A 20,593-nucleotide genomic window follows, 5' to 3' on the forward strand; every position below is an offset into this window, starting at 1 on the left:
ATAATAGATAGCGAAAAGTCTCTCGAGAGACTCCTCCCCCGGACCAAGTTGAATAATATTATGAGCAGAGTCTTGTAGCTAGGTAACCATCTAATACGAGATCTGACGTTGAAGCTAATCCCATTGAATAAAGTAACATTTTCACTTTTTTCATATATGCTTCGCTTGTAATGAAGAGTGTGTTGGACTCTTGCTATTTGTATCTATTATATTGCTTGACACGGCCATTAAAATTCGAATTGGCCTGGGAATTGAAGCAGAAATGTAAGTTGTATCATTGTTTCATTATTCTGTTCTTATTATTTCTTACATAGGCAATTCTCTCATTTCTGTCTTCATATGAAAAACCCAGAAAATCATCTCTCTGCCCATAAGCAAAGTTGAGTATTCTGCAACTTAATTTTTAGGCCGAATGATAACCCCCTTGATAACAAGTCCTCTCTTCCATTTCACACTATCATATTCATACATCGAAAACTCCATGTCCCCAGGTATTTCGGGCGATGCTCTAAACTCGCCAACCGAAATCTCTATCCATTGCTCTCTTGGGATTTCCTTCAACTTAACTTCATGCCATTGTTTGCTATCATCTGGAAGAGTGAGACTGACATTCACTGGAACATCCCATCCTTCAGCTGAAGCTTTCAGCTTGACCACAAACGCAACTTCATACAGAGTTCCTGGTGACAGCTTTGTAGTCTCAAATTGTCCATGCACTTCTAGCCAACATTCATTAATCATTTCAGCAGCATCAATGACGACACCACTGCAATGAAACCTGAGTTAGGATTGAGAGTACTGATAGCATTTTATGATAATTATTTAATTATTATTATTTTTTGTATATATTGCGTTTATCTGTTTCAACTTCAATAGGACTGGAGAAAATGAGAAAACCAATAAGTTATGCGTTGAAGTTTTTGGTACCTGGTTTCTTGCAGGGAGGGCCAGAGCCAGTTACGATCGTCTTCAGCCCAAGAGATCGAGAGTTCCCTTGCATACACCATAAAGCAGTTGTTGGACTTCTTGTCAATCCAATACTTCTGCAATAACAGTGATAATGCTAACAATTAATAGTCAACAAAATAATGACATAACCGAGATGGTTGGTTTCTAAGTTCACTTACAAGTTGCCCTTCTTTAAATCAAAATAATACTTCTGCAATAACAGTGATAATGCTAACAATTAATAGTCAACAAAATAATGACATAACCGAGATGGTTGGTTTCTAAGTTCACTTACAAGTTGCCCTTCTTTAAATCAAAATAAAAGCCCCATATATTTTGATTCGGAGCTGAATTTCGACACGAACTGGAATATTTCACATTTCACGAGACAAAGCTAAATCATCTGAGCATAGTGTTTGAATTTCAGATGCTGGGCTTACCTTTCTCTTTTTGTTTAAGGTTATTCCAGCACGGAGCTGTTCATGGAGGTTTTCCACTGAGGATTTGTTGATGGGTGAGTCAGCATCTCTCAAAATAGCTTCATAGTTGGGTGGAAGCAGCGGTGGGGGAGGAGGCGGCGGTGGTGGAGAAGGCGGCCGCCATGGTGGGGAAGGAGGCCGCCGTGGTGGGGAAGGAGGCCGCCGTGGTGGGGAAGGAGGCCGCGGCGGTGGGGTCTCTGGCCCATACCCACCCCCCATCTCTTCAATACACTTCTTCCATCCAATGCTTAGTTTTTACTTATATAGATAGAAAAACAAGGCTTGGTTGGTCATTGTGTACCTCACTAAAGGTTTGGATGGGGATGAAAGTTTTAGCTTGTTACCTAAGAAATATGTCGTGTGAACTCTTTTTTTTTTTTTTCCCCTTAATTAGTTGTCAGTTTCTCATGCATGCTGATGTCAAGCATGAATTAGCAAGCAGTGGGTTGGAAAATACTTTGGAATATCAAAAAATGCCTTTATTCCATATCAAAAAAAGGCGTCTTTTAAATAAAATTATTTAAGGAATCTCTCGATAAAAGGCAATATATATATATATATATATATTCCATTCTGCAGGGAAAGAAAAAAAAAAAAAGGACTTTTATTCTAAGATATAAATATTCGTTTTTGTAAAGTAATATTTGTAAATGGTCATGATAATCTTGATTTACTTGGGACAATCGATCAAAAGCTCCCTTTACTGGTTTGGACATGTACATTATATTTGAAGGCCTTTTCCTTCATATCCACTGGAATTGATATTGAAGAATATTAAGCAACCTTCATGCAGGCTTAAGAAGGAAGTTATATAGCTTGACACAGTAAACTTAAGAAGGAAGTTAAATAAATGAGATCATCCATTTGTTGGCAGCTTGGTCAATTGAGCCATGTTGCTCATCATGGGCAGCATCAGTTTTTTTTTTTTATAAAAAAAAACCTTGTTTTTGGAATGTTTGTACGTGTGTTGTGAAATCATGGGAAAATTTGAGAAGATTTCAACTTTCAGGTGCTGAGGGAGTCAGATATATCAACTTCTTGTTAGAATGTGGTTGTGGGAATGATATTGGTGATGAAAACCTGAGAAGCTTGGTAAGAACGTTGCCAATGCCATCAAATATTTCTCACCAAATGAAATGAAACTGAAAATGGGCTAATAGTGGTTGAACCAAATTAAGTTAAGTGATGATGATATGTGATGACAGCTGCTCCTGCTTATGTCTTAAATTACCAGCCATTAAAATTCGAATTGGCCTGGTTCTAATTGAAGCAGAAATGTAAGTTGTATCATTGTTTCATTATTCTGTTCTTATTATTTCTTACGTAGGCAATTCTCTCAGATCTGTCTTCATATGAAAAACCCAGAAAATCATATCTCTGCTCATAAGCAAAGCTGAGTATTCTGCAACTTAATTTTTAGGCCGAATGATAACACCCTTGATAACAAGTCCTCTATTCCATTTCCCACTATCATATTCATACATCGAAAACTCCATGTCACCAGGTATTTCGGGTGATGCTCTAAACTCGCCAACCAAAATCTCTTTCCATTGCTCTCTTGGGATTTCCTTCAACTTAACTTCATGCCATTGTTTGCTACCATCTGGAAGAGTGAGACTGACATTCACTGGAACATCCCATCCATCAGCTGAAGCTTTCAGCTTGACCACAAACGCAACTTCATACAGAGTTCCTGGTGACAGCTTTGTAGTCTCAAATTGTCCATGCACTTCTAGCCAACATTCATTAATCATTTCAGCAGCATCAATGAAGACACCACTGCAATGAAACCTGAGTTAGGATTGAGAGTACTGATAGCATTTTATGATTATTATTTAATTATTATTATTTTTTGTGTATATTGCGTTTATCTGTTTCAACTTCAATAGGACTGGAGAAACTGAGAAACCAATAAGTTATGTATTGAAGTTTTTGGTACCTGGTTTCTTGCAGGGAGGGCCAGAGCCAGTTACGATCATCTTCAGCCCAAGAGATCGAGAGATCCCTTGCATACACCATAAAGCAGTTGTTGGACTTCTTGTCAACCCAATACTTCTGCAATAACAGAATAATGACATAACCAAAGATGGTTGGTTTCTAAGTTCACTTACAACTACAAGTTTCCCGTCTTTAAATCAAATTAAAAGCCCCATATATTTTGATTTGGAGCTGAATTTCGGCACGAACTGGAACATCACATTTCACAAGACAAAACTAAATCATCTGAGCATAGTGTTTGAATTTCAGATGCTGGGGTTACCTTTCTCTTTTGGTTTAAGATTATTCCAGCACGGAGCTGTTCAAGAAGGTTTTCCACTGAGGATTTGTTGATGGGTGAGTCAGCATCTCTCAAAATAGCTTCATGGTTGTGTGGAAGCGGCGGTGGGGGAGGGGGAGGAGGCGGCGGTGGCGGCGGCGGCGGTGGCGGCGGCCGGGGAGGAGGCGGGGGAGGCGGCGGCGGCGGTGGAGGAGGAGGCGGTGGGGGAGGAGGCCGCAGCGGTGGGGGAGGAGGAGGCGGAGGTGGTGGGGGAGGAGGTGGTGGTGGGGAAGGAGTCCTCCGTCGTCTTGAGGACCGACCGCCCATCTCTTCAATACACTTCTTCCATCCAATGCTTAGTTTTTACTTATACCGATAGAAAAACAAGGCTTGGTTGGTCATTTACATGGCATGCATATAAACCTATGATTTTCATAGCATTCTGTAACACGCTGAGGCCCAATTTAGTTTACGGAACAAATTTGAGAGCAAATCATTTCTCATGTCATTTTCTAAAAGATAGGAAATGGAAACTTCTTTTCCCACGTTTGGTAATACGGGGAAAGTAACTGGGAGATATCACTTTATTTCTTTTCCCATGTTTGTTTTGAATAGGAATGGAAAACAAAGTTTATATAAATTTTCAATTATACCCATATTAAATCAAATAAAAAAAAAAGAATGCATTTAATGATATATTGTAATTCTAAATTGTTAATGGGGACAAAATGGTCATGAAAAATGTTTATTTAATATTGGCTCATTTTCCCAAACTTTCCCATAAGGAGGAAAAACAAAACTCAAGTTTGGAGGATGGCTTCACTTTCCCCCCTACTTTTACATGGGCCAATCAACGATTTTCCATGCTTGGACTTACCAAACATGGGAAAGTAATTGATTTCCCATTCCCAAATCTCCTTTCTATGAACTTCCCATCCACAAATCTCCTTTTCATGAACCAAACAGGGCCTAAAGGTTTAGATGAGATTGAAGGTGCTTGCTACCCAAGAAAGATGTCCTGTGAACTTTTATTTATTTTTTCTTTAGTTGTCAGTTTCTCATGCATGCTCATGTCAAGCATGAAATAGCAACAACTGGGTTGGAAAATACTTTGGAATATCAGTAACTGCCTTTATTCCATAGGGTAAACTTTTGTTTGTTTATCATATATATATATATATATATATTCCATTCTGCTGAAAAAAAAAAAAAAAGGGCTTTTATTCTAAGATATAAATATTCCTTTTTACAAAGTAATATTTGTAAGTGGTCACATGATCATCTTAATTTACTTGGGACAATCGATCAAAAGCTCCCTTTACTGATTTGAACTTGTACACTATATTTGAAGGCCTTTTCCTTCATATCCGCTGGAATTGATATTGAAGAATATTGAGCAACCTTCATGCAGGCTTTACGAGTCTGAGAAAGAAAAATCTTAAAATGTTGCCGATGAATAGGTAGGAATTATTTGAATAGAAAGCACTTTGGTATATATGTATAAATGCCTAAATTCAAGATTCATTACATAGGGAGACAAGTTTCTGCTGCTGACTAAAATCCCTGCAGTTGAAAAGGTTGTCACTAAATTCCTCTGTTCTTGTAGCGTCTCAAATACCAGAGTGGAACATTCCAAAGAGAGAGGCTTAATCAACCCAACTCATGAACCAAGTTTTAGATGGTCAAAATTAGTTTGTTTAATTAGTCTTACTCAAACTAACTAAATAAATTAGTTGCAATATATTATCTGTGAGACTTTGAACTTCGATTGACTTGAGTTAATTGTTCTCACATATTTGTATAGGAAAAGTATATCAGAAACAAAATTGGAAGATATCTTCATGCAGACCGGTTTGCATTTACCTACATGGACCGTTGGAATCGCATTCATGCATGAGGAATGTCTTAATAACCTATACTAAATAAGTGTCTCTTCACATGTGGGAGTTATCTTGGTTCAAGAATAAACTTATGGAGAGTCTTTTCATCTCTGTGAGTTATGAAGAGAAATAATATGAAGTGGGCATCATATATGCAACAAATTATTTTTGTTCTCAAGCACAAGTCAGGTGCCTTGAACGGAGTAGCAGATGCTCTGAACAGGAGAACAAACTTTCTCATCACCATGAAGAACCATGTTTTGGGTTTTAATTCTATACGTGATTTGTTATCTACTGACCCATACTTTGCCCCTATTTTTCGTGATGTGGAAGCAGGCCTACGCTTTGATTTTATCATATCAGATTCATACATGATGGTTTTTTATTTCAAGGGAATCAGTTCTGCATTCCAGATTCTAGTTTGCGTTTGGATATTATTAGTGAATTGCACAATGAAGGGCATATGGGGCGAGACAAGACATTGCAGTCGGTGATGGCATCTTATTTTTGGCCAATTTTACAGCGTGAGTTTACCAGATTTGTCGAAGGTTGCAGGGTGGTGTGGGAACTAATGCAGGATTGTATATGCCATTGCCAGATCAATCATGGGTACATGTCAGTATGGACTTCGTCTTGGGGCTTCCTCAACTTCTAGCATTTAGCACATAATCTAGTGCTTCACCAACAGTCAACGTAGTTTTTTTTTAGTGATATTTCAACTTCACTCACGTTTTTCCATTTTTTTAATTAAAAAATAAGTATGCTCATAGATTTGAGCTGAAGTAATGAGAGAAGGCAAACAAAAATGATTACTTCTCAACGTGTAGCTAAGTGATTTGAGAACGTTCATTTCTCATTCATTATGGCTTGGTTTTTTTTTTTTTTTTTTGCGAAAGCATTATGGCTTGTATTAGAAATAAATAAAAATTTGATTTCGTCTAATGTAACACAAAAGTTATAATATATAGTGAAGTAAAAATTCATCCAATCAGACCACCGTTTGTATTTTTTTTTTTTTTTAAAAAAATTTCAGGTGAAGTGTTGGAATGAACACAGGTTGACGTCTCCATGCTCATTAACACTGTATTGAGCATTTCTCTGTAAATTCATTCATGTGAACTTTTGTTCGTGTTCTGCTTTTGTTTGGTGATAAATCTTTCATTTTCCAATAGTGAGTTGGTTTTCATGTACAAGGAAACTTTTACATACCTTCTCAATACGTGTCAGTTACCCAAATCGACTAATTTCATCGATCAAATATCCCAACCATCCAGAGCCACATCTTCTACAGAATTACAAAACTAGGATACTTGCTAGTTCGTTTAGTTAACAGGGCAATTCGCATCTGCCAAGATTTTACCGATAAGAAAAGCCAGAACTTACTAAGCTTTTGTCAGTAACCTTGAAACAAACAAAAAAAATTTGTTCGTACTCAGAAGGCTTAATAGATACAATTTACATGCCCTCACAATTTCCTAACTTTTTGAGTTGCACCAAGTTTTTTCGGAGACGACGTGGAGGATGATGAAGACAACCCAGAGAGGTTCAACTCAGCCTTGTCCTTGTTAAAGGCCTTGTGTACTTCCTCCTTAAGCTCCATGAAACGCATCCTCTTTATTTTCTGCTCATCAGAGGTGCCCATCTCAAGGTAGAACAAATCAGGAAGGTCGTCCTCAATGAACTTATCCAGGACTTCCGAGCAATGAGGGAAATAGCATCTACCCAAATCGACTGCCACAATATGACAAGAAGGCTCAGAAGAGCATAACCATGATAGTATGAACTTTTTATTCTTTCGACCAAGACGTGGCTAATTTTAAGTCTTGCTAACTTGGATATGAATTCTAATAACCATAAGTTCACTGAAAAAAAAAATAAAAAAAATCAACCAACACTCTGCAATTCAACCAGAATATAGATAAAAGCATGCATTTACCTGTTTTCATTAGGGCTTCCAACCTAGAATGGAGTCTTTTGTTCTGCACAGTGGGAGTCTCATTTAAATCAACCTCCATCAAATTCCCACTTGAGCCTTTTGATGAAGAGCGCCCAGCAAACTCAGAGGTTGTCTCAGCATGGGCAATGACCATAGCTAGCTTGGCTTCAGCCGGGAATAACAATCGCGCAAATGCCACTGCAATAAATAATTCAATTTAGGTCTTATCTAACAAGTGAAAGATATCATGTCATAAACTCAGAGGCACACTAAACCAATCAAAAGAAGAAATACGAAAGGAAAAAGGTTGAAATTCAGAAGGCTACATGTCCACACCCAAAGTCTAAAGAGATGACTTTGCAAACTAGAACGGAAAGAATATAATAGCCTGGATAAAGCTATATGTTTTATGTCAACCGCACATTGATATATGCCATAGGAAGGGTAATGGACCGAAGCAAAAATATCAATATGTGCCCTTGACATGAGGCTCAATAATCAACTTGTACTATGAAGATAACAAGAGGATATATACCTCCTTTTGGTAGGTAGCACTCCGATGCAGGAAAAATATAACTTGCAACAAGAGAGTAATTACTAAAAGATAAAAGAAACAATTCATTGGTTTAAGATCTCAAAGCAAATATTATGTTTCCTTCCTGGGAGTAAAAAACAGAAGAGTTTCTGGAGAAAAAACCTAGTGACTATCAACTGCCACCACTATGCCTTTACTAATCAATTGGGAAGGTCTTAGAAATGTTACCTCTATTCTCCAGGTTCAGCAATTTCATGTGCAGATCATCAGGCATTATTTGGGAAGATATTGATGTAACTCCAGCCATCGGATTCCTACGCATTTCCCTCTCTAGAACATCAATGCATATTCGGTCCTTGTTTGCTTCTTGCCCCTGCTCTGTTTTTGAATGATAATCCTTCGGCCTTGTCAACCTCCGGCAAATACTAACAGCACTCTGACCATCTGATGTCAGCTCTGATGCACGAGCTCCTTTAGTCAGAAGCAATACTATAATTGATGGCTCTTTGCGCATCACAGCAATGTGAAGTACTGTGTAACCCCGAGAATTCCGGAGGTTAACATCAGCTAGACCCAGACCAAGCACTTCAGTCACAACCTTAGGATCGCAGTAAGCCGCAGCATAATGGAGAGCATTGGCTTCATCTAAGGTTATAGCAGACTCACTTAAAAGAAGTTTCACAAGTTCAACATCATCTGAGTCCAATGCCTTATGTATTCTCCTGATTCTCTTTTCATGCAAAGGGTCCACTGCTGGCATGTTTGGGTCACAGTCTTGCTGAGAATTGCGGCGAAGAATTTTAATTTTCTCAATAACCTCATCAGGAAGTTCCTTCTCAAGAGAGATGCTATCAATATCCGATCGTGCCACTCTCTCTATACACTGAGTGATGAGCTGACTCAACTGACAATGTAAAGCAACTACAAGGATTGGGATAACATCGTCTGCCAGAGCTTTCCCAACAAAATTAAGAAGGCGTCGCTGCCAATACATAGAGAACCAAATCAGAACAATTCCATTTTTCTTATCAAAAAAATGAGCAATCTATCTTAACATTCTATAAACAAGTTGGGTAGAAATTGACCGCAAGAAAAAATAGGACTAAATTTACAAAACCATGTTTCATAAAAAGCCACCAAAACAACATTATACCCCTACCACTACATTAATGTAAGCTTGAAGGGAAAAATTGGTTTATTAAGTGATATGTAGATGTTGAAGGATTAATGGAACCAGGTACATGAGATGATAACAATTTGTGGGGTGGCATCAATTACTTTAGTTTAACTAGCATGCCCCAGAAAATCGAGGTAAAAAAGAACATTAATTCTTTTCAAAACTGCTCTACACTTTTGTAGCCAAGAACTCAAAAAATAAAGTCAAGCAGTTTAAACCATTAGAAATTTGCGGGGTGACTTCAATCACCTCATCCACTACAATGGTTCAACCATTAGTAACAACAGAAATCAATAAAAAGAAAGGGACCTTCACTCATGCCCAGCTCCACAGAAATCATGAACTCTAGAGTTGACTGATGGCTTAATGTGATAAAAATCTTGATCAGAAATTCAAAATAACAGAACACCAACCTGGAATATCGAAACCAGATCAGGCATTTGGAAAATGGAAGAAGCGTACATCAACTCCACGACGAAATTAATAGCAGGTCTACACGCGTCATGGGCACATACATTGTGAACACAGGTTGACACCTCCATGGGAGAAGGCTTCAACTTTCCAGTATACACATAGCTCAAAAAAACCAAGAAGGCTTCATATCTAACATCGCCATAAGGCAGCAAATCACTGATACAGTACTTTGATCTGCTTTCCTTCCCAGAAGACCCCTTTTTTTGCTTGAATAGATCGCGGAAAAAACTACTCCTAGAAGCCAATATACATCGGTGAACGCCAACAGAAATCCCCTCAACTATGATATCAGCATCACTATAATCACAGCCAGAATCAACCAAGAGCTGCTCCAAATTAGAACTAAGCTTGCTCAAACTGATGACTTCAAGACTAGGCACGGATTCAGAACCAGAGGAAGAAAAGTTGTGGCTTATTGAACCATTTGATATATGGGATGATGAAGTAAAGCTCAAAGAGGATGATGGTTCAGATGAATTAGCCATTAATCTACTTCAGACCAAAAGGTGGAGCCTAGGATGTATCAGCGTCAAGCTTAATCACATAACCCATTGATTGAAGATATTAACATCTAAACTAGCTATAGCCCTTGAAGAATAAGACCCCAAACGCTTTCTAATTCTAAGAACACAAGCTCTTGTGATCCTGATGATTGATATGGTAAAGACCTATAAGAGAAAGTGTTCTGAAGAAAGGAAAAAGTAAGAGAAACAGAGTACCAAAAATAAACTAAACAAAAGGGGAAGATCCAATATGATGACAAATAATAAATTTACAATTTTTAACACTCAAGAAATATAAAACTATCACAAATTGGGACTTTTACTCTTCAATTTTGAAAGGTTGGAATCATTGAAATGACATAAACATAATACACGAATTTGAGCTGAATAGCAAGACCTACTATCTCAAACTGAGATAAGTTTGATATGACAAATACCTAAACACTGACTGACCACAATACCACCAAAAAAAAAAGTTGGTTCAAAATTGCTATGCTCAAGCTTCCAAAGTGAAATTACAGACAAAATCTACAGAACTAGATTAAGGAAGGTAGAGATCTACTAATAACAGTAGAAACCAAATTGGGCATCCACTATATTCTATGTTGTATTTTTAATACTGTCTAACAGAACATACCACAGATTCAACAAAAGAGATGTATGAAAATTAATCAAATCTCACCTGATTTCAAAACCCAGATGAAGATAACAAGTTAAAACCAAAGAAGGACGTATCTTAGGACAATTGTGACAAAAACCCAAAATTTCCCACAAGAAAAAGAAGCAAACTTTCAACCATATCAACCACTCAGAAATACCACATCCCAAGATTGACGACAAAGAGGAAAGAGGACAACAACAGAGAGATGGGATGCAAAAGGGTACGAGTCATATCCAAGTCCGAATGAGGCTCCGAAATTTCATTTTTCGTTTTCAAAGCAACAGAGTCAGAGAATAGAAAGAGAGAGGTTTGAGAGACAGAGAGAGAGAGAGTTTGAGAGTAAGAAGGAGAGAAATTTCGTTAGAGGAGATGAAGTCGCTTTGGTGACGATTGAGATGGCATCAGCGATCCCAGCTGGGCTAGGGTGACGCAGACAATGTCGTCAGCCAGTTGTTGTAACTTGTAAATTAGTTAAGTTGTTTTCTTTTTCTCTGCAATTTGCACTGTGGGAAAATGGGAAAGCCATCATCCATGTACAGTAGTTTATTGGTTCTTTTATAAATTGGGTGGGAAAGAGAGAGGGACAAAAGGCCAAAGACAGATTTGGTTGTCGGCGCCAGACCAATGAATCAAAAGCAAAGATGTCACATTTCTATTTAAAATAGTAAAGGATAAGCCACAGCAATTCTTGACTGCTTCCATGAAAATAGTGTGAAAACTCTTGAAAGCATGGTGCCTTAGGCTTAAGCATCCCAATTTTGAGAACTTTCAAGTTTTATTTCTTGTTTACCAAAAAATAAACATGTACAATTAAATTGCACATGTGTAAGTGTATGTAATGATGCTATTGGGCCACATTAAGCTGTAAAGGATGAGAAAATCTTATCTAGTCAATACCCAAGCATTGCATCTCTTTTTCTTTTCCAAGTTTTGGATGGCGTAAGTCATGAAAAATTACTATCATTGCTACGTTATCCCATAATATAATGTACATATATCACACATAGAAATATCTCTATGAAATCACTATTATTCTTACTTCATGGGGCTACGTTATCTCATAATATAATGTACTCTCACATACAATGGCGGACCTATTAAGGCGCAAAGAGGTGCAGCTGCACCTTTCTTTTGCTAGAAAAACTATTATAGGTGCTTCAAATTGCCCATTTGCTCAGTTTGTGGTGGTGCACTCTAGGTGTACAAATTAGCTTATTTCCGTTGAAACTTTCATTTATTTTTATGTTACTCCATTACTTAAGTTTACAATGTAAATAAGGAAGTACCCCCCATTTGGATTCAAATAAAAATACTAGAAAATCAAATTCCCACCAAATCAAAATATGAAAAATCGATTTTAGTGCAAAATACGATTTAGACTAAAAATGATGGCTCATGAAGTCAATATATACTTCATAATAAAATCCCATAAAATCAAGTTTTCTTATTTGATGTGTAAGGAATAAAAGCCGCCAAAAATTATCTTGAAAAAATGATTATTTCCAAAAACCATTTTTCATTCTTAGTAAATATATCTACATAAAACAATTTTTCATGTATGATATGAATACATGAAGGGACCTAAGGTTAATCTAAGTAAAGAGCCTTAGACGTTCAATCCACAAAAAATTTTTAGCCTTTCAAAATTGCACCTCCGCTAAAAAATTCATAAGTCTGCCAATGCTCATATATATAGAAATATTATCTTATTAGACTGTAAATTTGAATTATGAGTTAAATTGACTATTGTCTAAATGCATGATACAAATCCACGACTCAACAAAAATTACGTTGGCACCCTGGAAAAAAGCACAAAAAGAAGAACATTATATATATATATATATATGTATAACTTTTCACCCCCTTAGTTTGTTAGGGTTTAGTTTTCTCACAGATATTTGCATGCACACTAGGGAAATGCTACATAATTATAGAGCTACCAAGTCAACATGTACTTTAAGTAATATCACTTTTTTGTCTAGCAAAAAATATATTAGTACAATTATTTGTGGAAGATAGGTATTAAGAGTGATGAATGGCTAGTGTGAAAGGCATCTGTGTGACTTGCATGTAAATCTTCATCATTTGGTCATCATCAACAAACACCACCTCCATGACTTGTTTGGCTAAATGTTTAGCTTTATAAAGCATCTTGTTTATATCATATTTGACCAGCCAATTATTTCACAACATGTGGTTATATGGGATTTATAAAAGGAGCCCAATGAGGCCCATAAAACAATCATCAACAATAGGTTTGCCTTTGGCAACTAACATGTCGATTCGGTTAAAGAAGACCTCTCTAGAGATGCTTACAGTCCCACATCAAAACTATAATCAAAGATCACTAGTCTCGGACCTCTATAAATAGGACACAAGTCCCAAAAAGAGAGATAACAATAACATTCGGCTACTTAGCTCTTATGCTGTTCAAATTACTATTTGCTTTGTTTTTAAGCTAACTTAACTTAAGTATCAGAGAGTTTTCAGCCAGTATCACATCGATACCCAAACTCTTATCATTGCTCTTTATCTTGCAGATCATCCACGTATGCCAAAAGGCCCACAAGACCGAAAGTGACGATTCATTTTTGGGCATCAACGCATCTTTTATTTTCTATTCCAACCTGTTGTTTTAATTTCAGTTGACTAGGACTCTTCTCCCATATTTCATAGCACTCCCATATATCCCACAAAGTTTTTAATTTCAAACTTAGGCGATATTGGAGATACTTCAGAAAATTTTTTTGTTTATTTTGTTTATTTCACTTAACTTCTAATTTCTATTGTCAAAATAAGTAGAGTAAAAATCCTGAATCAGTGTGATTTTTAATAAAATAAAGTAAAAGGGACTAAAATGGTGATAAATCAAGGAGAAGAAATAATGACTCAAAATTCTTTACAATAAAATAGGAGTAAAAATAGGGTAAATTAATCTCTCCTATAGACTTCTAAAGAATTCTCGATTGTTTTTATAAGAAAATTCGGTTTGGTCACATTTTTAGTTTCTTATTATTATTATTTTGAAATTTCCTCAAATAATTGAAAGACTTTGAACATTGTCTGGATAACGGCTATTATTTGCTTGGCCCAAACCAAAAGCTTAAACGGTCTGAATGAACTAGAAAACCGTTGGACTAAACCGGTTCAGATAAAGTAAAATTTTGGAGAATTAACAATAGTGAATTGGCAAAGTTGGGCAAAGATGAAGACATGGCAAAAGAGCTAAGCCGAAGAACAAGACAATGGTAGAGAGTAAGAGAGAAGAAGCACATCGAGAAATGAAAGGAGGAGAAGAAAAGACTGTGAAACCATTAAGCCTCCTCCCCATGACTCATGAGCATTATTGGTCTCCATTTTTGTCTTTTCTATTTTGTTTCTTCCATTTTTATTATATTATATGGTTTTTTCTTAGTCTATTTACATTAACTTTTGCATGTGACATTGACCATGACTCCATTAAGCTACTGTGCAGCATGTCATGCATTGCAATTATCTTATCAATGTTCCAAGTTCAAACATATATGAATGGTTAGATTTTCACCAAATAATGAGGCACATCCATTTTCATACTATGAGGAGGCTTTGTTTAAGTTTGATTATAGCACCTAAAATCTCATATTGTGGGGATAAGATAACATGAATGATTCAAAATCTAAAATTGGGTTAAGGTAACCAAGATTACTGGATTTGTTGTGAAAATAAACCTATCAAATGGGGTATTTATTAAAATAAATCAAACGTGGCATTTTTCTATACTAATACTACGTTTCATTTTGAGCTTAAAGTAAAATGAAAATCACAAAATAATATTGGATATAAGCAATATCAACACAAAAAAATTATAAGCTCCCATCCAGACTCAACATATCAATCTATAATAGCTCAACTCTCATGTCATCTAAATCTTTCTGATTTTGATGTTTGAGTACTAAAAATGTACCTAAATTATGTGCTTTACATATAACTTATTTGAACAGCTGAAATTTGAATTGTGTGTTCCAACTCAATTAAGCAGCTCACAGATTCCAAAATTCAAAATATGCTGCCCTTTCTTGTTGGATTCTTTTTTGGTGAATGCTTGTTTGATATTTTGATCTTAAAATAAAACATTTTTCATGGAACAACTAAAACCCGGTCCAATTTCAAACCGGTTCAGTGCCCACCCTTAAATTAAAAGGCGGGTCGACGGTTAAAACGTCAAAAAAGAATCAGCCAACAGTCTTTGTCCTCATTTCTGTCTCCTTCTCTCACCTCTCTCTCGTTTCTCTTCTATAGCAATAGCTGTCTTTTGTATACTTTCTGGTTTTGGGAGAATGTCAGTGAAGCTTTTCACAAACTCGTCTTTGCTTCAAACCCAAATCCAATTATCCACCAAAAAATGTCCTCCTTACAAGAATTGCTCACAGATGAAAGACTAGAACTTGGAAAAAAGTACCCAAAAAGCCCAAAACCAGTGAAACACAGAGAAAGAGTTGCACCAGATGAATCTATAGCTCTGCTGCCTATATACATCTGCCATGGTCGAAAAAGTTACGACTTTTCCAACCACGAGGCTCAGAAGCCTGCCATGAGAAAAGGGTCGTCTAGAAGGGTGAGTTCTACTTCAGAGAGATCAAATTCCAAGTCACTGGTTTCAGAGAGTTCAAGAACTAATGAGCCTGCCATTGATGAAGTTGCCACCAGAGCTGTGATTTCTATACTTAGTGGTTGTGCAGGCCGGTATATAAAGGATGAAGCTTTCCGGGAAACAATCTGGGAAAAATGCAGTTGTTGTTTGGTGAGAAAGAAAAAGGATGAGGACAATGAAATCTTTGCAAATTTGGAATTGGGTATTGAAAGCATTAACAAGTTGGTGGAAGATCAATGGTCATCAAATAAGGAATTAAGGAAGAAAACAATAAGGAATTCGATTCGGGTTTTGAGCATTGTTGCTTCCTTAAACTCCAGCAAGTCCAAAAATGGTTCAACATGTGGAACACCCAATTCGCATCTCTCTGCTTGTGCTCAGCTCTACTTGGCAATTGCTTACAAGATTGAGAAAAATGACCCGGTTTCGGCTAGGCATTTGCTTCAAGCGTTCTGTGATTCACCGGTTTTAGCTCGAACCCATTTGCTTCCTGATCTTTGGGAGCATTTCTTTCTTCCACATCTTCTTCATGTGAAGATTTGGTATGCCAGGGAAGCTGATGTTCTTTCAAACTCAGAGGACCCTGAGAGGGAGAAGAAAATGAAAGCCATAACCAAGGTCTATAATGACCAAATGGATATGGGAACTACACAGTTTGCTCTGTACTACAAACAGTGGCTTAAAGTTGGGGTTGAGGCCCCTCCTCCTGTTCCTCCTAATATACCTTTACCTTCAATATCCAGTTGCAGATCATCAAGAAGGAGATCATCTGATTCCTACACTTCACATTCCTCATTAAACAAAAATTTGTAAGTAACATTAATCCATGGATACATTTTAATCATTTCTTGCAAAACATTCAGAAAGTATATTTAACTTGCAGTTTGTGTTGTAATTGTGTATCTTGTTTCATGATTTCTAAAATCACTAAAGATACCGAGCTATATTTGGCCCCACGCTTGAACGAAGATCACTAGACCTCCTCTATGATCGAAATGGAGTTTCGAATGCTACTTGGGGTTTGCATGAGGAGGAGGGAAATCTGTGGGCAGATGAAGATAATTACAACAATCTCAGTTATGTTCATGTGGGTAACTGTGTCTTCATCTCAATTCGCCACCCTTCATTTTTGCAATAATTGAATGTTGTAGTGGAGAATTCACATTATTTCTGACTTTGGCAGAGGGGAGGCAGGACTGGACGAAGGTCATCCAGCCAAAATCATAGAAATCCAAAAACTGAGTTTTGGCCTGAGCCTGAGACACAGAAATCAGACTATTACGGATTCTTTAGGTGCCAGAATGGACCAACCGAATGCTTGGTGAACAGGAACCTTATTGTCAAAAATAATTCAATCCGGAAAGAAGACAATTCCCATCTTCCTTCAAGCAATTTAAGCAGTGCTGTTAGCACTATTTACTCCTCGGATAATCTAATGGATTGTGAAATTGCAATTCGTGTAATTACTAGAGCTTGGTTGGACTCACATGGTGATCCTGTCATTGAAGCTGAGTTAGCAAAGGCACCTGTTATCCAGGGAATGCTGGAGGTGTTGTTTGTTTCCACCGACGATGAAATTTTGGAATTAGTCATATCAGTGTTAGCTGAATTTGTAGCAAGAAATGAGATGAACAGGCATAATATACTGAATTCAGATCCACAGCTTGAAATTTTCATGAGACTTCTTAGAAGTAGTGGTCTATTTTTGAAAGCTTCCATTCTGCTATACCTGTTAAAGCCAAAGGCAAAACAAATGATATCAGTTGATTGGGTGGCACTAGTCCTTCGAGTGCTAGAGTTCGGAGATCAGTTGCAGACCCTATTCAGGGTTCAATGCAGTCCTCAAGTGGCAGCATTGTACCTATTGGACCAGCTTCTTACTGGTTTTGATGAAGACAGAAACTTAGAGAATGCTAGACATTTGGTTTCTCTAGGGGGGTTGAGCCTTCTAGTGACACAAATTGAGAGAGGGGATACTCATGAGAGGAACAATATTGCTTCCATCATTTCGTGTTGTGTTCGAGCTGATGGAAGCTGTCGAAACTACTTAGCTGATTTTCTCAACAAGGCTTCTCTTCTTGAACTCATTATACTTGGAAATGGCAGTAACTCTACTGGCTCCGCAGTTGCTTTATTGATCGAAATACTCTGCCTTAGTAGGTATGGATTTATCTTTTTATCTTTTCACCTGTTTGAGTCTTCTGGTTATTTTTTGATGTTCTATTTACATTTTGATCAACTAAATGATTCTTCTCAGACGAAAGAAGATCAATGAAATCCTTGATGGACTGAAAGAAGGATATGGTGGGTTTAACACAATGCAAATTTTGTTGGTCCATCTCCAAAGAGCTGCACCTGAAGAACGTCCACTAATTGCAGCCATTTTACTACAGCTTGATCTTATGGTAAATCCATTGTTAGTGTTTATGCATCCTTCTCATAGAAATGGTTGCTTAAAATTTAAACTTTTTTCAACTTTTGGCAACCAAAATGTTCACATAAGTAAATCAATCTTTGCTCTAGACTTTTAATTTATATCTTGAATAGTTCCCATATGGAGTAGCAGTTTTGTTGCAGGGAGACCCTTTCAGGAGCAGTGTATATAGAGAAGAAGCCATTGAAGCAATTATAGCAGCTTTAAATTGTCAAACATGTCATGAAAAAGTCCAGGAAAGATCAGCAAGTGCTCTCTTAATGTTGGGAGGCTGGTTTTCTTACACAGGAGAGGCATCAACAGAACATAGGCTTTTACAACAAGCAGGTTTCAGTTATTGGCCAAGGGCTTCATATCACTTCAAAGAAAATGTTATAGATGGTTTTGTACACTCAGTAAGCTTTCTATTACACTAAACCAGCTGAGATTTATCAATCTATGAAAAAAAACAAATACTGACAATAATTTTATGTGATCCGAAAATTAGAACGAAGATGGAGAAGCAACAGAAAATTGGCAAAGGAAAGCAGCCATTGTCCTATTCAAAAGTGGCAATAAGAAACTATTGGTGGCTCTTTCAGATTCAATAGCAAATGGCATTCCAAGTTTAGCCCGAGCAAGCCTTGTCACCGTTTCATGGATGAGTAGCTTTCTAAGTACAGTTGGAGATGAAAATTTGGGGTCCATGGCATGCTCAATTCTTGTGCCTCAGTTGCTAGAATCACTGAATTATGACAAAGATGTAGAGGAAAGAGTACTTGCTTCATACTCATTACTGAGTCTTGCAAAAAGTTCAGGTACATTTTTCCGTAGAGAAAACCACAAGGGAAGATACAATCATACAAATTTCTTGCAATCCTAAGCTCAATGCTTTGTTTTTCTTGCTTGTTTAGAAAATCAAGAATTTAATTCATTTGTTTATTGCAGCTCATGGGTATGTCCCCATGCTGTCATCACTGGACAAAGAATTGCTCAGCAAACTTAAAAATATCTCCTTAGTGACATGGACAGCTAATGAGCTTATTTCAATCATCACAAGCAATTAATCAAGGCATCAATCACTTTGAGACCTAGAATTTGCTCCACATGAATGAAACACCAGAAAATGAATTGAATCTTCCTTTGATGCAAGTTTAGCAGTGCTGGGATTGGAGTATCTCTCTACTGGGTCCTTTTTTTTTTTGAGTGTGTGCATGTATTCCCCATATGTCTTTGTTATGGTTTTCTTTGTTCCATAAATGGCTATTTTTGTATAGTGCAGATATTTGAGAGAAAATATTATTTATCCAACCAAGATTGATGAGTACAGAACAGAGCCTGGCATAATTTTTTTTTTTTTTTTTTTTTTAAGAACCTTTCCTATTGAGAGGGGCGATAGTATACTAAACTCACACACACTACACGAATGCTAGGACTTGAACCCATGACCTTCCTTCCGGGAGCAATTGCTCCAAACCACTACACTAGTGGGTCCTTTGCAGCCTGGTATAAATTGTCATTTTCCTATTATTATTCTTTCAGTATTATTAACTAAACCACAAAATTAGTTACATAAGTAGACAATTCAATTCACTAATCTAAACCTTCACCAGATGCAAGTCCTAAAATTACCAACAACCCAATCTCAAGTCTCAACCTGTCATATCCTCCATTTACCCTCCAAATAGCAAGTTGGCCCATACAGCTATGATTTTAGAGTGGTTCCTCTATGATTTCATCATTGGCCCCCCATAATGACCTGTCATTCTAATCCAATCTTTTATCCCAAATGCAACCAATGACAGGAGTCTGGAGTGCGTGTGAAATCCTGCAGTTCTTGATAAGTTGCTCTGAAAGCAACCCAAAGAACAAATTCAACTTTGGTTTGTAAATTCATGACACATATATGTTTCTGCCATTGTCCTTATATTATAACAAAGGGCATCTCCAAGTTGAAAGCCAACAGCATAAAGGCAATGCCAACTAACAGAAACAACAATCTTTCAAGCTTATATGCCTGTAGATAACCTGCACATTTCAGTGGTCCCCCAGCCCCAAGAGGAATTTAATTTCACATATTGGCCAAATCTCAAAAACAAGTGAAAAAATATGCATTAACTTGCACCACAGTTTCAATTAGATAATCTTTGAACTCCCAAGAATCCAAGGAAAGGACCACAAGTAAAGATACATCCAATCCAACAGCTATGCAAGCAAAAAAAAATAGAGGGAGAGCCATGAAAAAGAACCAAACTTAAAAATATTATACTATTTATAGTTTCAAAGGTAAGTACAAAACCTGGTTAGAAACTCTGCATTAGCCTGAAACACCACCCAGCATTCGGGGAATGAGTGATACAATAATATCAATGCAACTTGAAATAAGCCAGCTAATAGAATCAATACAGAGTCTTTCTTTCTGATCGAAAAAGAACAGCACTGAAGACAAAATATAGAGGCTGAAGCCTACTTCTGAATCAAAGCCTGCAATCGTATGAATAAAATGGGATGAGAAGAACAGCTTGAAACAAAAATACCCATTCTTAATTAATTGTGTTTTGGATCCAAGAGGAACCCAAACCTCATGAAACATTCAAAGGTATTAGCTCATTATAATCATGTTTAGTTTAAGTTATAATCGTATGATTTTCGAGTTGATCATCGTGTTCGGGGTGACCCAAATGGATGAAGTGAACGGAA

General features: G+C 37.0%; 4 protein-coding genes across 6 annotated transcripts; 1 reads left to right on the plus strand and 3 right to left on the minus strand.

Moving 5' to 3' along the window:
- Positions 1-265: 265 nt before the first annotated feature.
- Positions 266-1,663, minus strand: LOC117625917 (uncharacterized protein PHLOEM PROTEIN 2-LIKE A4-like). The gene is made up of 3 exons (XM_034357508.1): positions 1,389-1,663; positions 928-1,043; positions 266-766 (listed from the first exon to the last, which is right to left on the minus strand). Exons 1-3 carry the CDS (start codon positions 1,644-1,646, stop codon positions 397-399), a joined length of 744 nt encoding a protein of 247 aa, XP_034213399.1. The 5' UTR covers positions 1,647-1,663; the 3' UTR covers positions 266-396.
- Positions 1,664-2,705: 1,042 nt separating this feature from the next.
- LOC117625182 (protein PHLOEM PROTEIN 2-LIKE A1-like) lies at positions 2,706-4,011 on the minus strand. Its single transcript, XM_034356788.1, has 3 exons — positions 3,688-4,011; positions 3,367-3,482; positions 2,706-3,206 (listed from the first exon to the last, which is right to left on the minus strand). Exons 1-3 carry the CDS (start codon positions 4,009-4,011, stop codon positions 2,837-2,839), a joined length of 810 nt encoding a protein of 269 aa, XP_034212679.1. The 3' UTR covers positions 2,706-2,836.
- Positions 4,012-6,857: 2,846 nt separating this feature from the next.
- LOC117626739 (BTB/POZ domain and ankyrin repeat-containing protein NPR1) lies at positions 6,858-11,500 on the minus strand. Its single transcript, XM_034358559.1, has 5 exons — positions 10,872-11,500; positions 9,626-10,371; positions 8,264-9,017; positions 7,501-7,698; positions 6,858-7,295 (listed from the first exon to the last, which is right to left on the minus strand). Exons 2-5 carry the CDS (start codon positions 10,169-10,171, stop codon positions 7,030-7,032), a joined length of 1,764 nt encoding a protein of 587 aa, XP_034214450.1. The 5' UTR covers positions 10,172-10,371; positions 10,872-11,500; the 3' UTR covers positions 6,858-7,029.
- Positions 11,501-15,092: 3,592 nt separating this feature from the next.
- Positions 15,093-19,229, plus strand: LOC117626740 (putative E3 ubiquitin-protein ligase LIN). Of its 3 annotated transcripts, none has more exons than XM_034358560.1 (7): positions 15,096-16,289; positions 16,414-16,567; positions 16,664-17,640; positions 17,738-17,885; positions 18,028-18,309; positions 18,402-18,711; positions 18,842-19,229. In XM_034358560.1, the coding sequence occupies exons 1-7, from the start codon at positions 15,232-15,234 to the stop codon at positions 18,958-18,960; spliced, it is 3,048 nt and encodes a 1,015-aa protein (XP_034214451.1). In that variant the 5' UTR covers positions 15,096-15,231; the 3' UTR covers positions 18,961-19,229. The 3 variants fall into 3 exon arrangements, with proteins under 3 accessions (XP_034214453.1, XP_034214451.1, XP_034214452.1); XM_034358561.1 differs by having other exon boundaries at positions 15,097-16,289; positions 18,058-18,309; XM_034358562.1 differs by lacking the exon at positions 18,842-19,229 and having other exon boundaries at positions 15,093-16,289; positions 18,203-18,309; positions 18,402-18,518.
- The last annotated feature ends 1,364 nt before the right edge of the window (positions 19,230-20,593 follow it).

Source organism: Prunus dulcis, chromosome 4 (genome assembly GCF_902201215.1).
Source record: "Prunus dulcis chromosome 4, ALMONDv2, whole genome shotgun sequence".
Taxonomy (NCBI): Eukaryota; Viridiplantae; Streptophyta; class Magnoliopsida; order Rosales; family Rosaceae; genus Prunus; species Prunus dulcis.

Coding starts and splice junctions, on each gene's coding strand:
- LOC117625917 (XM_034357508.1), bottom strand. CDS start 1,646: ATGGGGGGTGGGTATGGGCCAGAGACCCCACCGCCGCGGCCTCCTTCC. Junction 1,044..1,388: donor CCTTAAACAAAAAGAGAAAG/GTAAGCCCAGCA, acceptor CTGTTATTGCAG/AAGTATTGGATTGACAAGAA. Junction 767..927: donor CCCTCCCTGCAAGAAACCAG/GTACCAAAAACT, acceptor GTTTCATTGCAG/TGGTGTCGTCATTGATGCTG.
- LOC117625182 (XM_034356788.1), bottom strand. CDS start 4,011: ATGGGCGGTCGGTCCTCAAGACGACGGAGGACTCCTTCCCCACCACCA. Junction 3,483..3,687: donor TCTTAAACCAAAAGAGAAAG/GTAACCCCAGCA, acceptor CTGTTATTGCAG/AAGTATTGGGTTGACAAGAA. Junction 3,207..3,366: donor CCCTCCCTGCAAGAAACCAG/GTACCAAAAACT, acceptor GTTTCATTGCAG/TGGTGTCTTCATTGATGCTG.
- LOC117626739 (XM_034358559.1), bottom strand. CDS start 10,171: ATGGCTAATTCATCTGAACCATCATCCTCTTTGAGCTTTACTTCATCA. Junction 9,018..9,625: donor ATCTGGTTTCGATATTCCAG/GTTGGTGTTCTG, acceptor ATGTATTGGCAG/CGACGCCTTCTTAATTTTGT. Junction 7,699..8,263: donor GCTGAACCTGGAGAATAGAG/GTAACATTTCTA, acceptor TATTTATTGCAG/TGGCATTTGCGCGATTGTTA.
- LOC117626740 (XM_034358560.1), top strand. CDS start 15,232: ATGTCCTCCTTACAAGAATTGCTCACAGATGAAAGACTAGAACTTGGA. Junction 17,641..17,737: donor GAAATACTCTGCCTTAGTAG/GTATGGATTTAT, acceptor GATTCTTCTCAG/ACGAAAGAAGATCAATGAAA. Junction 18,310..18,401: donor TAGATGGTTTTGTACACTCA/GTAAGCTTTCTA, acceptor TCCGAAAATTAG/AACGAAGATGGAGAAGCAAC.